At 39.4% G+C, this 17,002-nt stretch overlaps 1 protein-coding gene across 2 annotated transcripts in view; it reads right to left on the reverse strand.

The window, feature by feature from the left end:
- Positions 1-17,002, reverse strand: part of LOC140486357 (E3 ubiquitin-protein ligase DZIP3-like) — a 135,906-nt gene that overhangs the window by 81,352 nt on the left and 37,552 nt on the right. For both annotated transcript variants that reach the window (XM_072585389.1, XM_072585388.1), the window contains exons 6-7: positions 7,192-7,497; positions 1,439-2,089 (exon numbers count right to left, since the gene is read on the reverse strand). In XM_072585389.1, coding sequence (XP_072441490.1) covers positions 1,439-2,089; positions 7,192-7,497 — 957 coding nt within the window. The remainder of the gene's footprint in view (positions 1-1,438; positions 2,090-7,191; positions 7,498-17,002) is intronic.

The following is a 17,002-nucleotide window of genomic DNA, read 5'->3' on the forward strand; positions in this document are numbered from 1 at the left end:
GTAAAAACTTTCCAAACAACTTGTTCAGAGATGTAATGACATACCCCTGGAGCAGGGGGGACTTGAAGCCAGGTCTCCAGACTCAGAGGTAAGGACAGCAATACTGCCCCACAAGAGACCTAGACCATCAGGGTGGTGTCTTAGGCTCAACTATCTTCAGCTGTTGACTTTCCCTCCATTAAAAAGTCAAAAATGGGATGTTTGTCAATGGTTGCACAACGTTCAGCACTATTCCCAATCCCTCAGATACTGGGGCATTATATGTCCAAATGCAACAAGACCTGGAGAATATCCAGGCTTGAGCTGAAAACTGGCAAGTAACATTCACACTACATAAATGTCAGTCAATGACCATCCCCAATAAGAAACAACTTAACTATCCCCTTGACATTCAATGGTGTTACCATCACTGAATTCCCCACTATCAACATCTTAGGGAGTCCTCACTGACCAGAAACAGAACTGGTCTATGAGAGAACTGGAACTAAATATGATGGCTACAAGAATAGGTCAAAGGCCAAGAATATTGCAGCAAATAACTCATCTCTTGACTCCCAGTCTGTTCCCCGTCTACAAGGCAGACGTCAGGCATGTGATGAAATAGACCCACAAACCTGGGTGAATGCAACTCTTGATACTCAAGAAGCTTGACACCAGCCAAAACAAATCAGGTTGCCTGACTGGCACCACATCCACCACTGACACTCAGTAACAGCAATGCACACTATTTCATCAAAGATTTTTAAACAATACCCTGCAAACCCAGAATCATTACTATCTAGAAGGACAATGGCAACAGCACCACCAGCTGCAAGTTCCCCTCCAAGCCACTCAGCATCCTTACTTGGAAATATATTGCCGTTCTTTCAGCGTTGTTTGGTTAACATCCTGGAATTCCCTAACAGGATGATAAGCATATTTTCTGGTGGGATCGCTGCATAGCTATCAAACATCAACAAACCTTCCCTTATTTCCCTTCCCATATCCCAGAGGTTTGGTCCCAAAATATAGTGCCAAACCAATGCCCAATTGAGATCAATTTTTAATACAGTCCAAAGTAGAATTTGTGAGCTGCATGACTGTGTATCACTCTGAGCAACGTGCTTACCAAATGAACCACAGGGAGATAATCTAGATTCAACGTTGTTGAAGCTTTCAGGATTTTTGTTGCTACTCTATGATTTTACTTTTGAAGCCGTTACATTTTTCTAATGCATCAGATAATGAAAAGAAAAATCAAAAACTTGGCAGCAAAGCTAAACTGAAAAGGGGGTAACAGCCAGTTTCTACAAACCAGATAAAACTGGAAGGTATTGGCCCTCTAACTATGGTTGGTGGGCTAGTGTGAAAGATTCTGGGCATTGTAAAAGGATAATATTAACACATCCACTGAAAACAAATGGGCATATTCTAAGTAGCATTAAGAAATAAAAATTACCTCTGTGATGTCTAACAATAAGTTCTTCCAAAAGCTGGGACAGTGGTTTGTTAAAATATTTCTCCATGTATCGCCTGTCGATGAAGATAACGTTCATTGGCTGCAAGCGAAGTTCTTGGAGCCACTTATCATCAATGCCAAGATGAACAAGTATATCTGCCGCTTCATTCCATATTTGGTCAAATTTTTTGTATGTCAGATCTGTGTGGAAAATCTCTTTCAAAAGGTGATCTTGCATTTCGCAGATGCGTCGCAAATAAGCTCCTGGGGATGCATCAGATTTTGCAAGCCTCCCAGTCCAACCCTTTTTGGGACGGGGAAACTTCTTCATAAACACAGCGAGAAACTGAAAGATCGGCAATGTAAAATGCAGAGTTTTTGATTTCTCTGTTGAATAAATAATATTCATCCATCTTTTTCGGACATTGCTAAAATCTGCTCCCTCTAACCGATTCTTGATTAAGACTTTATTCTTTGTAACTTCTTCATTCAATTCCTCTGGAGATATGTGTGCATCAAAAATACTCCGAACAGCCTCCGTGCCTTCCACATGTATTAAATGAAGCAGGCGATAGACATTGACATAGCATTTTTTTATTAACAGTGGTTTGATTGGCAGTTCAGGGTCAAATTGTGGACAGAAGGGCCCAGCTGAATTAAAATATGAAAAAATGAAAAGTTTACAGCATGTGCTGAAGCTCATATCTATTATATATTTTTTCTTTAAAGAGGTTGCAGAAAGAAAATGAAACTTGCAGCAACTTCAATTGCAAATTCAATTAACATCAGATCTATCATAAAAACAATATGCTGTATTGGTACAGGTAGTTTTCCTATGACTCCGCAGTTGTGTTCCACTGAAACCTTGCTTAATAACAAATCATTTAACATAAATAATGGGGCCTATGAGAAAAATAGGGTTAGGGACAGACCAGCAAAAAATATCACTCATGATCACTCAAGTCTAACACAGTATAGCACAGCCTAACGCAGATATAAATCATCTAACAATGAAACTTAACACAGTACCTTTAAAAAATATTGTCAATACAGGGACAGAAGGTGATTGTGGTGCATAAGGTAGACTCTCTCATTCCTGTTAAGCAAACTATATTATATATTCGCTCCTTACGCTCTAATATCTAGCTTCTCTTCTAATGTTATAGCCTTTCTTTTGCATTCACCACCGCAATTTTATCACCAGGACATTTCTTGCTAATATTCTTGTCACTATGCCCCTCCATTTTTTCAAAAGAAGGGATAATCTAGGAGTATTGTACCTTTCACAAGTGTATCCTTCAATGTATCTCTCTCAGAAAGCTGTTGTCTGCACAGTACCTCTTACGGGAAGCTGCCCTGTTGGCAGCTGACATCAACACATGCACAGAGTGACGTGGACACTGGTGCATGTGCAGAACGAAGCACGGAAAACAATTACTGCTGGAATCATGCTATTGTGAACAAGGTTGACGTTCTCAAAACTACCGTTCCTTAATTCCTCAGTGATGTTATAAGCAAGTTGCACTGTTGGAACGCATGTTATCTGAGAACTACCTATTCAGAAGCTACGTTTGAAATAAAAAGAGGAAATCCTGGAAAAACCCTGTTCAGGCAACATTTATTGTGAGAAGCAGCGTTAACTTTTTAGGTCAATTATTCTTCTTCAAGACAGTTCTAGCAAAGGGGGCTTCGACCTGAAGTATTTAACTTTGTTTCGATCCTCAGATACTGCCTGATCTGCTGAGTATTTCCAGTATTTTCTGTTATACGACCTTACTATATGCTCCTTCAGTTCTTAAGCTAAAGAGAAAAACACATCTGCATAATAAGTCAAGTCTATATGAAATGTCATTAGAAGGTTCATAATATATAACACGCCCTAAGTGTGCTAATCAGATTATACTGAGCACATATGCTAGAAACACAGCTCTATCCAAAATGCAAGGTATCACTACACATACTCCAGTCATTTTAGAAATTCTTAAATCAGTATGTACAGGTCTCCTCACATTGTGCTGACTTCCAAAGAAAGATTGAATATCCAATGTTTGCCTTTATCAATGTTTTGTCTGCTAATCCATGTAACCTGAGGTGTAATATCAGCTTTCTTTGATGACACCTATTAACAAAGTTATATTTCTTTGGCAGGGTATCATGTATTTCAATGTAAGCAACATGGAATTAGCAACTTGATATTCAATTTATCTACCATCATTATTGTGGTGTGAAGGTGATGCAGAAGTAGAAGCATTTGTAGTCATGCTATCATCACTTTAATACAAAATGTTTTCAAATGTCACTAATAAGAAAGAAGCAGAGGTAACTTATGAGTCAGCCCTTGATTTGACTGGAACCAATGTCAAACAACTTCCAAGGAGCCACTTATGACGCTGGGGTTGTCACTGTGTGACAGATTATACAAGACTGATTTATTTTTGTCACGTGGACTGAGATACAGTGATAAGTATTATTTTTGTGGGCTAACCAGACAAATCATAACTTATACAAGCACTTCAGGGTAATAGAATAGAATGCAGAATATAGTGTTAAGCTACAGAGAAGGTGCAGAGAAAGATTAACTCGAATGTATGAGAGTTCATAAATGTGATAACAGCCGGGAAGAAGCTGATATGTGTTTTCAAACTTTAGCATCTTTTGCCTGAGGGAAGAGGGTGGAAGAAAGTATAAATGGTGTGGGAGGGATGTTTAATTACGTTGGCTGCTTTCCTGATGCAGCAGGAAGTATAGACGGAGTCAATAGAAGGAAGGCTGGTTTTCATGATGGACTGGACTGTGTTCACAACTCTATGTAATTCGCTGTGGTCTTAGGCAGCGCAGTTGCCATACGAAGCTGTGATGTATCCAGACATGATGCTTTCCATTATTTGTCTGGATAGTACGCAAAACAATACTTTTCACTAACAAAACATTGCTGGAAAAGCTCAGCAGGTCTAGCAGCATCTGTGGAGAGAAATCAGAGTTAATGTTTCGGGACCAGTGACCCATTCTCAATTTCCAGGAGCCCATGGATGCAGCCTAGTCCAGTCCGTAAGCACATGTTCCTGAGCATAAAATGTCCTTGCTGCAGCATTACGATGATAGTGGGCAGTGCAGTACCGAAGTGCAGAAATGGCCTGTTTGTGAAATGAACATGTGCTATGAGGATTTGTAGACGTTGGTATATGTTGGATATAATGACCATGGACGTGGTGTGTGTTTGGCTTGTGCCCATGGAGCATGCCCAAGATGGTAGTGCCTGGTGCTCAACACAGTTGACTTCTGGACCATGCAATGAGTTGAAAAATAAGGGAAACTGTTCTGGTTTCCATGCTGAGTTTTCCTGATGGCAGTTTGTATGGCGAATTGGGTTGTTAACAAGGTGTTTAATAAACAATAATAAGCATCAGCTGGGGAGCTCACTGCTGTTTACTGAAAATCCAGCCATGCTGTTTGAGAAAAACATACAAAACATGGCGAGATGATCCTGAAGCTGAGATGCCCTCACACATCCTCTCGTCTGATTCTTCCACAAATATCACCATAGCCCATATTGGTCAGAGCTTCAGATTCTTCCTAATGGTACTGATCGAACTTAACTCACGGTGTTGTTTGCAAGTTAAAACAATTTCACTAAACAACATTTCATCAAAATGGTGATATTTAAAAGGAAAACCGCTAATGCTTTAAAAGTCACCCAAGATCAGCTGGTCAGTTGATCATAAGAAAGAGGAGCAGAAGCATACATTCAGGCAATTGTGGCTTGATTATTTTTTAAAAATGGTTAATCTATCGTATCTTCCCTCATAACCTACTGACTTCCTTGTTGATCAATAATCTATCTGTGCATTGAATATATTTAATGATCTAGGTTCCACTGCTCTTTAAGAAACACAACTCCAAAGACCAATGATTTTAAGAGGAAAAATCACTCCTGATCCTTTGGTATGAGCCTATATCTGGGATAAAGGGTCAAATCGCTGAAACGGTTCTAAGCAAATTCACAAACAATATTCTATTGTCACTGTGGTTCATGTTTCTGGATTGTTCACAGCCTTTGATATACTTAATTTGAAGTGTTAACTCTGTTGCTTACTCCACAGACGCCACTAAATCCTCTGCATATTCCTCTCTGCTTTTATTTATTTTTCTTATAAGGTTTGGTGTCATATAAGTCCTGCGAAGCATACATGGACATCTTACTATGTTATAAGCACAATTTAAACACAAGTACACAATCCTTTATCCAAAATCCTCGGGGCCAGCTAGTTATCGGAATTTGGAATTTTTCGGATTTTAGAATAAGTGACAGTTTCACAGTGAAAAAAAAGAAATTAACAAACATCAACGTACCTGTGAATACTACGAGAGCTGAGACAGAATTGATGCCTGCCAGTGCTGGGTCACACCGCCACATCACAACTGAGTGATGTGGGTCAAGTGGTTGTGGAGTTGGGTTAATTGTTTGCATAACAAACAACCTTGTTATGGAGAAAAAAAACTTTGTGAGAAAGATTTTGGATTTTGGAGCTTTTTGAATTTCAGATAAAGGATTGTGTACCTGCAAGACTATTTTTCTCTATGTTCAAGATTTAACGCCAACATTTTCTGTTTTCGGATGAAATAATTGGTGGAACGACTAAAATTGTTAAGCCCAGCAAGATTCAGAGGGTGAAATAATCAGTTTCCTTGAGTTGCTGTGCCAATGATTGACGGGCATGATGTGGAGGTGCCAGTGTTGGACTGGGGTGGACAAAGTTAAAAATCACACAACACCAGGTTATGGTCCAACATGTTTATTTGAAAGTACTAACTTACAGAGCTTTGTTCCTTCATCAATTAGCTGTTCCTTCATCAAATGCAACCACAACGTTATATTTTCAGTTGCATGACGCTGAGATCTTTTGCTATAAATTCTGTGTCTTATGATCCTGCTCCACAGCTACCTGATGAAAGAGCAGCACTCCGAAAGCTAGTATTTTCAAATGATTCACAGATATAACTGCTTGCAAGTTTCATTCTCATTTTCCTTTGCTGTTTCTTAGACCCTCATCATGCTACTCCTAAACCTATCATGTTATTCCAGCAATTTGGTATGTCTCTAGCAGCATCTTTTTTTAATATAATTATCTCTGTCTTATTTAATTGGATCATAGGTCATACCTTCACTTGTTATTCAGCTGTTGACACTTTACGCACACTGTTTGACATTTTTGATCATTTGCAAAGACTTGTTATTCAGCCTATCAACACTCCACTCATACCATTTATTCTATCTTTTGACATCTTAATTACCTAGGATTATCTGGCAATGATCTCTTCACCTATAAATTCTATGCCTGTGCACTTCTCTCTACTTCACCTGACAAAGGAGCAGGGCTCCAAAAGCTTGTGATTTCAAATAAATCTAATGGACTGTAACCTATAACCACGTGACTTTTGACTCTGTTCACCCTAGTCCAACACCAGCACCTCCACATTGTGGTTTTTGTTCTTTCTCAGGGAGCTTCCATCTTACAGTTAGCACCTCCGAAAACTGTGTATGTGTGAGAAGTCAGATCATAAGTAGTAATATTTACCCAACTTTAAATCAACTCAATGAACAAATAAAAGCAATAGACCAGTCCTAAAACCAGTTAATTGAATCCTGCAAGAAATACTTAATCACAACATTTTAGTGTAAATGATCAAATTTTGTCTCTTAATTAGTGCAAATTCTATTACCACTACCCAAGACTATACAAAATAGTAATTACTTTGTTCATCAAATGCTTTCAGGAAACTGTTGATGTATGGTCCCAGATAAGGAAGGTCATTCTGATGTTCCACTAATGTAAACCACATGTCCGCTACACACAAAATGGTTTTTTTGGTGAATAAGATGTGCATAAAACGTTCTGCTCCCTCCTTTTGGCTATACTTGCACAAATCGTTGCTCTCCGATTCTTTCAGCATTCCTGATTTCACGAAGTATTCTGCAAAGCGCTCCACACTGTATTCCTCCAAGACATATTTAAAAACATCAGCATATTTCTTAATGAAGAACATACAGCAGCTGTCACCTAAATGACAAAAAACCAGGGGTAATATGTTAAGATTATGCAAATTGTTTTTATAGCCATTATGGTGATTAAGACAACAATCCAATAAACGTTATGTTTGGCCTAAACAGGCAGTACACTTACCTAATATTATCTGCTAAGTAGCTCAAGAACAATCTTAGAACAGGCACATATTGAAAAAGTCTGATTTTGTTGAACTTAGTTTTCTACTTTTGACATAGTTACAAGAAATTGAATCAAGATTACTTACAATAATTACACTAAAATAAGACTTGCAATATTGTGGCAGACAACAGCATGAGATTGTTCCAACATTTATCCATATAAATTAAATGACTTCTTCCTAAATTTCACTTCTTTTAGCACCTTCTCGACAATAAATTTTTATTACGAATTTTGAGAGGACAGATTAAAAGTGTATGAGGGTTGAGGGATTTTGGTCTCTGCTTCTGCAAGGGTTGAAAGAGTTTTACAATGTTATTTCATCAAAATAAAAAGAGTAATGCAGATATGAAAATGTTTCAACCTATCCTGACTGAAGACCTGAAGTGAAGCAATATTGTGGAAAGTGAAATAAATAAGTAGAAGTGTAAATTAATTTTCTCACTGGAACAATCATTCAATATAAAATAGTAAATGAATGAAAAAACTATTTCCTTTATGTCATTTTAGAATAACGGGAACAGAAGCATTAGGATCCAAATCAAAATAAAGTCTCTCTTGGAAAAGTTGAGGGTAGCCCATTGACATCACATTGTGATCATAATGAACAAAGGCTGGCATCGTCAACATTCTAGTTTTCCTAAACGATTACAGTAAAAAGATCAGATGATCTACCATGTGGTATTTGGTCATTTCAAATGAACAATATCTTTCACAAAGTACGATTGGATCAGTACTTCGGTTAGTTGTGGAAATAACATATCATAATCAGCACCCACTTTAATATTGGAATTATGACACTAAAAATGCTACTTTAGCATGTGGCCTTCTTCAAATTAGATAACTTACCTTCCTTATATCCTCCACACACCAAAATATCAGAATTTAGAAATAGGCGTCCAAAGCATAGGTAGTATTAACAGCCTGGCTAAGTCTTCTAAATTGTAACCATAATTGCATCTAAAAATATACAATGCTTTGCAGACTAGTAAAGATTATGCCAATTGGTTGTTTCAGATGTTAACATTGTAAAGCAAGTCTCATGGAAACAGACAGGTGAAAGCTACTTGGTATGGATCCTAGTCTGCAAGGAAGAGCCACACTAAATTATAGAAGATGCAATAAAAGAGTGTTGCTGACTCCTTATTGGCAAATGCATGATCCTTATTGACTTGGCCAAAGTACAAATGGATCTGTTTTAAAGTACTATATCAGCCATTCTTCATTTCAATTTGCCTGTAAAATCTAACCACTTTCCAAAAATAGAGCTGTTTGAAATGCTAACTGTATTTACTTTCTGGTTTGTGAAATATTTAGAACAACTGAAGTCAATATATGCTTAGCAAAAACTAGCGCCAATATGTCCCTGGAGTGGTTGAGCACTTGCATAACTCTCAATACAAGTGGCAGTGCCAAAAGGGTGTCACCATTCAATGTTAGAAATTTGCCAACACCAATTAGCTTCAATACATCCTTGGCAGCATTTTGTGCCACTATGATTTTATAGCAACTTGATGCCTCTCTGGTGCTGGATGCTTGTAATGAGTCCTTAGAATGATTACTGTACATGCTGAAATTTCCATTAGTACAGCTAAGCTTTAATAAATATTCAACAGAGTGGCTAGACAATCTATGGTTGTTGACTAAGGTTGGAATACTGCCTTTTCAATTTTACTCTCAACAAGCTCTTGTGAGTAGGCTTGTAGAACCCCAACCAACTGAGGCAGGCAGCAGTTTTTTGACAGGCATTTAATACATTTTATTGAATTATGGATAGAGTGCTGAATTTCTACTGAAACCTTTGTCCTGTGTTGATATTAACATAGTGTCTCAACTAAGATGCACGTTCTTTTATTTTCGTGCAAGCGTTGGCTGTCATTTGTCAGTAATTATAAGATTAGCAATAGAAAATCAGGGTCACAATTGCCTGATTGTTAATTTAAATCTTTTTTCTTAGGCCACCTCGAATATGTTTTTTTTTAACTGTGCTTGTATTTTTTATTCATTTGAAATGATAGCCTGTGACCATACAACTGTGTGCTACTTATTGCTATGTGATCTGAACAGAGCACTCTTTGTTGCCATAAAACCATAAGCAAAGGAGCAGAATTAGACCATTCAGACCATTGAGTCTACTCTGCCATTCAAATAAAATCATGATCTGATAATCCTCAATTCTATATTCTTGCTATTTGGTTACTCACTGATTAAAAGTCTGTCTATCTCAGTTTTGAATACATTTAATGACCCAGACTCAACAGCATTCTGTGGCAAAGATTCACAACCCTCTGAAAGAAGAAATTCCTCCTCATCTGTGTCTTAAATGTGCAACCCCCTAGTCTATGATTATCCCCTCTAGTTCTAAACTCTCCCACAAGGGAGATCTCAATTCATCTGCATCTATCCTGCCAAGTATTTGAAGAATCTTGCATGTTTCAATAAGGTCACCTCCCATTCCTCTATATTCCAACAAGTACAGGACCTACCTACTCAACCTCTTCTCTTCCATATCTGGTATCAGCCTAGTTATCAGCCTCCCTGATGAGCTCAATGCAAATATGTTGCTTGTCTTGAACAGAAGGTCAGTGAAATGGTGTCACTTTCCCCAACAGTGTTGGTTGCATCTGTACCGCCTCCCCCCCACCCCATTTGTGCTGCAGTCATCAGATTGGCCTTTGTGAGAGTAAACCCAACACTGGTGACTGGCTCAGATAGAGTCCCTGGCCATGCATTCGGATCCTGTGTGGACCAGCTGGCAGGAGTATTAAGACATCTATAACTTCTCCTTATTATAATGTCAGGTTCCTACCTGCTTCAAGACGACTTGATTAAATTAAATCTTGATTAATTTATTTATTGTCACATGTATTTTGTTGCAAAATATAGTGAAACGTGTTGTATAGTGTTGTCACTCTCTGGCACCATCTTCAAACACAGAAAAATAAACCAAGACATAGAATATAAAGACAGAAGAATTAAAAAAATAAAGAAAAGGTGTTCAATTTTTTCAGTCCCATTCCACCACATCTTACCATGTAACATCACAATGCCAAAGAAAAATCAAGCTACATTCCTGAATGACTGCCGGCCGGTAGCTCAGACATCTATCACTATAAAGTGCTTAGAGAGGTTAGTATTGGCGCACATTACCTCCAGCCTCCCACACTGCTTTGATCAACTGCAATTCGCCTCCATCGCAAGAAGTCCACACTAGACACTCTATGCCTGGCTCTACACTCATCCCTGGAAAATCTAGACACAAGGACACCTATTAACTGACTCACTGACTACAATCAGTAAGGATAGGTAACAACACATCCTCCACAATAATCCTCAACACCAGTGCCTTGCAAGGCTACATACTCAGCCCTTTACTATACTCCTTATCCACACGTGACTGTGTAGCCAAATTCAGCTCCATTTACAATTTGCTCATGACACCACCGTAGTGGGTCAGATCTTAAACAACAAGACAGAGTACAGGAAAGAGATAGACCCCTCAATGTCAGCAAAGCAAAAGTCTTGGTCATTGAGTTTAGGAAGCGGAGTTGAGAACACGGCACCATCTGTTTCAATGGTGTGGAGGTGGAGGTGGAGGTGGTTGAGAGCTTCAAGTTTCTATGAGTAAGTATCACCAATGATCTATCCTGGTCCATCCACGACGACACCTCAGTCAAGAAGGTGCACCAACGCCTCTACTTTCTCAGAAGGCTAAGGAAATTCAGCATGTCCACGATAACTCTTACCAATTTTTATACACGCACCATAGAAAGCATTGAGTCTAGATGCATCACAGCTTGGTGTGATTCTGCCCAAAACCACAAGAAATTACACAGAATTGTGAACGCAGCCCCGTTCATCACAAAAAACAACCTTCCTTCCATTGACTCCATCTACACTTACCACTTGGGAAAGCAACCAACGTAATCAAAGACTCCACCCACCCGCCCTCTTCCATTGGACAGAAGATACAAAAGTTTGAAAACATGTACCAACATATTTAAGAACAGCTTCTTCCTTGCTCTTATCACTCTTATGAACGGGCCTCACATACATTAGAGTTGATCGTTCTCTGCACCTTGTCTGTAGCTGTAATACTATATTCTACATTCTGTTCTATTACCCTGATGTATTTATGTAAGGTATGATTTGTCTGTTAGCATGCAAAACAATACATTCACTATATTTCAGTACATGTGACAATAATAAATCAAACGAAAAAACTTCCTCTGCACGACCTCCAATGCCAATGTATCTTTCCCTCAATAAGGGAACCAAAACTGTTCACAGTATTCCAACTGTGGTCTGACTAGTACCTTGTATAGTTTTAGCAAGACTTTCCTGGTTTTATAGTCCAGAGTATGGTGCTGGAAAAAAACAGCAGGTCAGGCAGCATCCGAGGAGCAGAAGAATTGACGTTTTGGGCAAAAGCCCTTTCCTCGTTTGATACTCTATTCCCTTTGAAAGAAAGGCCAACATTCCATTTGCCTTCCATGTTACCCATTTAACTTGATGCTAGCACTTTGTCATTCACAGATAAGAACTCCTGAATCCCTTCGATCTGTAGCAGTTTTTCTCCATTTAAATAATATTCAGCTCCTCCATTCTTCCTGTCAAATTGCATAGCCTCACATTTCTTCACATTATATTCCATCTGCCAAGTTTTTGCCCATTCACTTAATGTGTCATTATCCTTCTGCAGACTCTTTCAGCCACCCAAAGCACATGCCTCCGCATCTGCTTTTGTGTTGTCAGCAATCTTGGCTTTGGTATATTCACTTTCCTCATTCAAATTTTTAATATATACAGTAAATAATTGCTAAGCTTGTTCGCATTTACTTCAGTTAAAGAGTCATAGAGATGTACAGCATGGAAACAGACCCTTTGGTCCAACCCGTCCATGCCGACCAGATATCCCAACCCAATCTAGTCCCACCTGCCAGCACCCTGCCCATATCCCTCCAAACCCTTCCTATTCATATATCCATCTAGATGCCTTCCACCCTCTGAGTGAAAACATTGCCCCTTAGGTCTCTTTTATATCTTTCCCCTCTCATCCTAAACCAATGCCCTCTTGTTCTGGACTCTCCCACCCCAGGGAAGACACTTTGTCTGCAGGGTAAATAGGGATAGTCAACATGGCTTTGTGAATGGGAAATCATGTCTCACAAACTTGACTGAAGAAGTAACAAAGAAGATTGATGAGGGCACAGCAGTAGATGTGATCTATATGGACTTCAGTAAGGCGTTCGACAAGGTTCCCCATGGGAGACTGATTAGTAAGGTTAGATCTCATGGAATACAAGGAGAACTAGCCATTTGGATACAGGACTGGCTCAAAGGTAGTAGACAGAAGGTGGTGGTGGAGGGTTGTTTTTCAGACTGGAGGCCTGTGACCAGTGGAGTGCCATAAGGATCGGTGCTGGGCCCTCTACTTTTTGTCATTTACATAAATGATTTGGATGTGAGCATAAGAGGAACAGTTAGTAAGTTTGCAGATGACGCCAAAGTTGGATGTGTAGTGGACAGCGAAGAGGGTTACCTCAGATTACAACAGAATCTGGACCAGATGGGCCAATGGGCTGAGAAGTGGCAGATGGAGTTTAATTCAGATAAATGCGAGGTGCTGCATTTTGGGAAAGCAAATTTTAGCAAGATTTCTACACTTAATGGTAAGGTCCTAGAGAGTGTTGCTGAACAAAGAGACCTTGGAGTGCAGGTTCATAGCTCCTTGAAAGTGAAGTCGCAGGTAGATAGGATAGTGAAGAAGGTGTTTGGTATGCTTTCCTTTATCGGTCAGAGTATTGAGTACAGGAATTGGGAGGTCATGTTGCGGCTATACAGGACATTGGTTAGGCCACTGTTGGAATATTGTGTGCAATTCTGGTCTCCTTCCTATCGGAAAGATGTTGTGAAACTTGAAAGGGTTCAGAAAAGACTTACAAGGATGTTGCCAGGGTTGGAGAATCTGAGCTACAGGGAGAGGCTGAAAAGACTGGGGCTGTTTTCCCTGGAGCGTCGGAGGCTGAGGGGTGACCTTGTAGAGGTTTACAAAATTATGAGGGGCATGGATAGGATAAATAGACAAAGTCTTTTCCCTGGGGTCGGGGAGTCCAGAACTAGAGGGCATAGGTTTAGGGTGAGAGGGGAAAGATATAAAAGAGACCTAAGGGGCAACTTTTTCACGCAGAGGGTGGTATGTGTATGGAATGAGCTGCCAGAGGATGTGGTGGAAGCTGGTACAATTGCAACATTTAAGAGGCATTTGGATGGGTATATGAATAGAAAGGTTTGGAGGGATATGGACCGGATGCTGGCTGGTGGGACTAGATTGGGTTGGGATATCTGGTCAGCATGGATGGGTTGGACCGAAGGGTCTGTTTCCATGCTGTACATCTCTATGACTCTATGCCTCTCATGATTTTATAAACCTCTAAAAGGTCACCCCTCAGCCTCTGAAGCTCCAGAGAAAACTGACCCAGCCTTTTCAACCTCTCCCTATAGCTCAAATCCTCCAACCCTGACAACATTCTTGTAAATCTTTTCTGAACCCTTGAGGATAGATTGAAGAAGATGGCACTGTTCTCCTTGAAGAGAAGAAGGCTAAGAGGAGATCTAATAGAGGTTTTCAAAATCATGACCAGGCTGGTACAGCAGATTTGGAGAAACTGTTCCCACTCATAAGAGGTATAGACTTTAGGTGATCTGCAAAGGATGCAAGGGTAAAGTCAGTAAAAACATTTTCACTCAGTGAGTAGTTAGGGTATGGAGGTAGGTTCAATTGAGGCATTCAAGCTGGCACTGGATATTATTTGGATAAAAAGAAAATGCAAGTGGATGGGGAAAAAGCAGTTTGATCCTTACAACCATGTTCATTTAATGAGTTAGTACAGACATGATAGACGAATGGAGATTAGAGTGATGCTGAAAGAGTACAGCAGGTCAGGAAGCATCCAAGGAGCAGGAAAATCGACATTTTGGGCAAAAGCCCTTCAACAGGAATGAGGCCAGAGGAATGATAGATGAATGATCTCCTTCTACACTGTAACACTTAAGCAATTCTGTTATTTTACTCCCATGCCATCTATAAGGAGAACAGCTTTTTTATAATCACCATGCAATACAGCAATGACCAAATCTGAAGCTGTCTGAAAAACATTAAAGAACAATGGCCTGCAAGTGTTATAGCCTGAACTGCTTCTAAGGAGGAGCCAATACATGTCTTATAATTAGAACAATGTGTCAAAGAGCAAGAGTACAGCCTCTTTAGCTCAAGAAATCAAAATGATGTGTGCACTTTTCATGAGTTTATTGTGACAAAGAAATACTGCCCACACCTGTATCATTAATTATGTAACTGTCACACATCAAGTTCTTGAAATCCAATTAAAGAATAATTTACACTTATACACCATTTCACATATCCTCAGGATGTCCCAAATCAATTCACAACTAATTAATTACTATGGAATCACAGTTCCTGTTGTTTTGGAAGCAAATGTACACATTGCAAAATATTGCAAACAGGAAGCGTGATGCATGTCTTGGGGGTGGTGACTGATGGTGACTAAATGTTAGCCAGGACACAAACAGAACTCTTTGCACTTCTTTGTTGATGTACCACAGCATATTTTCCGTCCATTCAAGCAGAGAAGACTTTGGTTTAATGGTTTTGGAGACATTGCAACAGTTCCTTTGTACTGTGTTGAGTGCCTGTTTAGATTAAATTGCTGGTGCAGCTTCAACCCATATGCTTCTGACTCACAAGAACACACTATACACTACTGTTCAGCCAAGATAAAACACAGTATACATTTCAGAATATAAATATTTACTCCTCAAAAGTGTGGATGATGCTGAATAAGAAATTAGTTTAGGAAGGAAGCATTCTAAACAAAATCTTTCTAAATATATTTTGCTTAGGCAGTGAGGGGAAGAGGAGTGGTGTGTGAGAAGCATGAGAATATTTTTAACTGAAAATATCCATTTGTATCCCAAAGTACTGTTTCGTTTCCAGTGGCACCAAAAATTTAAAAATCCTCATATGCTAGGGATTGGCTTTATCTGCTAATAAACTGCAAAGGACTATTCTGTAATATTAGATAGAAGGAAAATTAAAATAAAAAAAAGTTAGTAAATGGAATTACAGAAGAATTACAATTACCACTTATTGGCCTGAAATGCAGTGATCAATTTCGCAATGCATAGGAATAGGATTGATTTGTGTGGAAAATTTGACCACTACTAGTCATGAAATTGAAGATGGCCTACTGCAATAGGCTCCTATAGTTTGTTTGTTCTTGTCAGAGCATATGATACACAAGTTTTGGGTCTTGCAGCCCTCAAATTAGTGATTGTAAAGGATCGCTGAAGGCTGCAGAAACATAATGAAACTTTTTCAGTATTTAATGTTCAGCAGTTGCACTCCTGAGTTCATTAAGCAACGGGGTGCTGTCAATTCATTTAGAATTGTTTCCAGGGCTTGGTGTTGGGAAAAATTGGTCAAGTCTATAAGGAATGCTTATCTAATTGCTTCACAAAATCACACAAAGTTGAGTGAACTACAAACAGTTCCCTCTCTCTTTCTCCCCTATTAAGAAATCTGCCCTCAGCAGTCTGCCAGAGCTGAATCAGACAGAATAGCAAGTCAGGACAGACTAATGTTTTCATTCAGAAGTCTGATATCTAACCAAGGATACAACATAAAAGCTCGCCTTTTTGCAGCATTACTAGGCTTGTTAAGACATGTCCAATTATTTAAACAACAGTTTGGGTGAAATTAACCAGATGCTGTCCCAGGAGATTAGTAGATGGATAACCTTATGGCCCGAGGCTTGCAGTCGGAGTGGAACACCTTGGGTACCTGTCCCTTGATAATTGGATAATTGAACAAATGACTGGAATCATTCCTGATGAAGGACTTTTGCCCGAAATGTCGATTTTCCTGCTCTTTGGATGCTGCCTGACCTGCTGTGCTTTTCCAGCACCACATTCTTGATTCGATCTCCAGCATCTGCAATCCTCACTTTCGGCAGAATGAGAGCCCTACCAACCCCCCAAACTAAAATATGTAGTGTAGGGTGTTGCAGTGTAGTGGGAGTGTCCTTCTGCTGTTGAGGTGCACCTGAACAAGTCTGAATGGTTAAATCATAAATATCCAAAATGGGCAGTCACAAAAGAAAGGATAGAGGGAGGGTCTTTTTGGGATTGCTAGCTTCAGCTTAAGATCCTGATTAGCCAAACTTTATGCATGAGATTGTTATGGCAGGCAGCAGAAACCAGATCATTACCTTCCGCTTATCCAGGACCTGCAACCATTCTCACCTGTCATAGATTACAGATT

This window comes from Chiloscyllium punctatum, chromosome 15, assembly GCF_047496795.1.
Source record: "Chiloscyllium punctatum isolate Juve2018m chromosome 15, sChiPun1.3, whole genome shotgun sequence".
Lineage (NCBI taxonomy): Eukaryota > Metazoa > Chordata > Chondrichthyes > Orectolobiformes > Hemiscylliidae > Chiloscyllium > Chiloscyllium punctatum.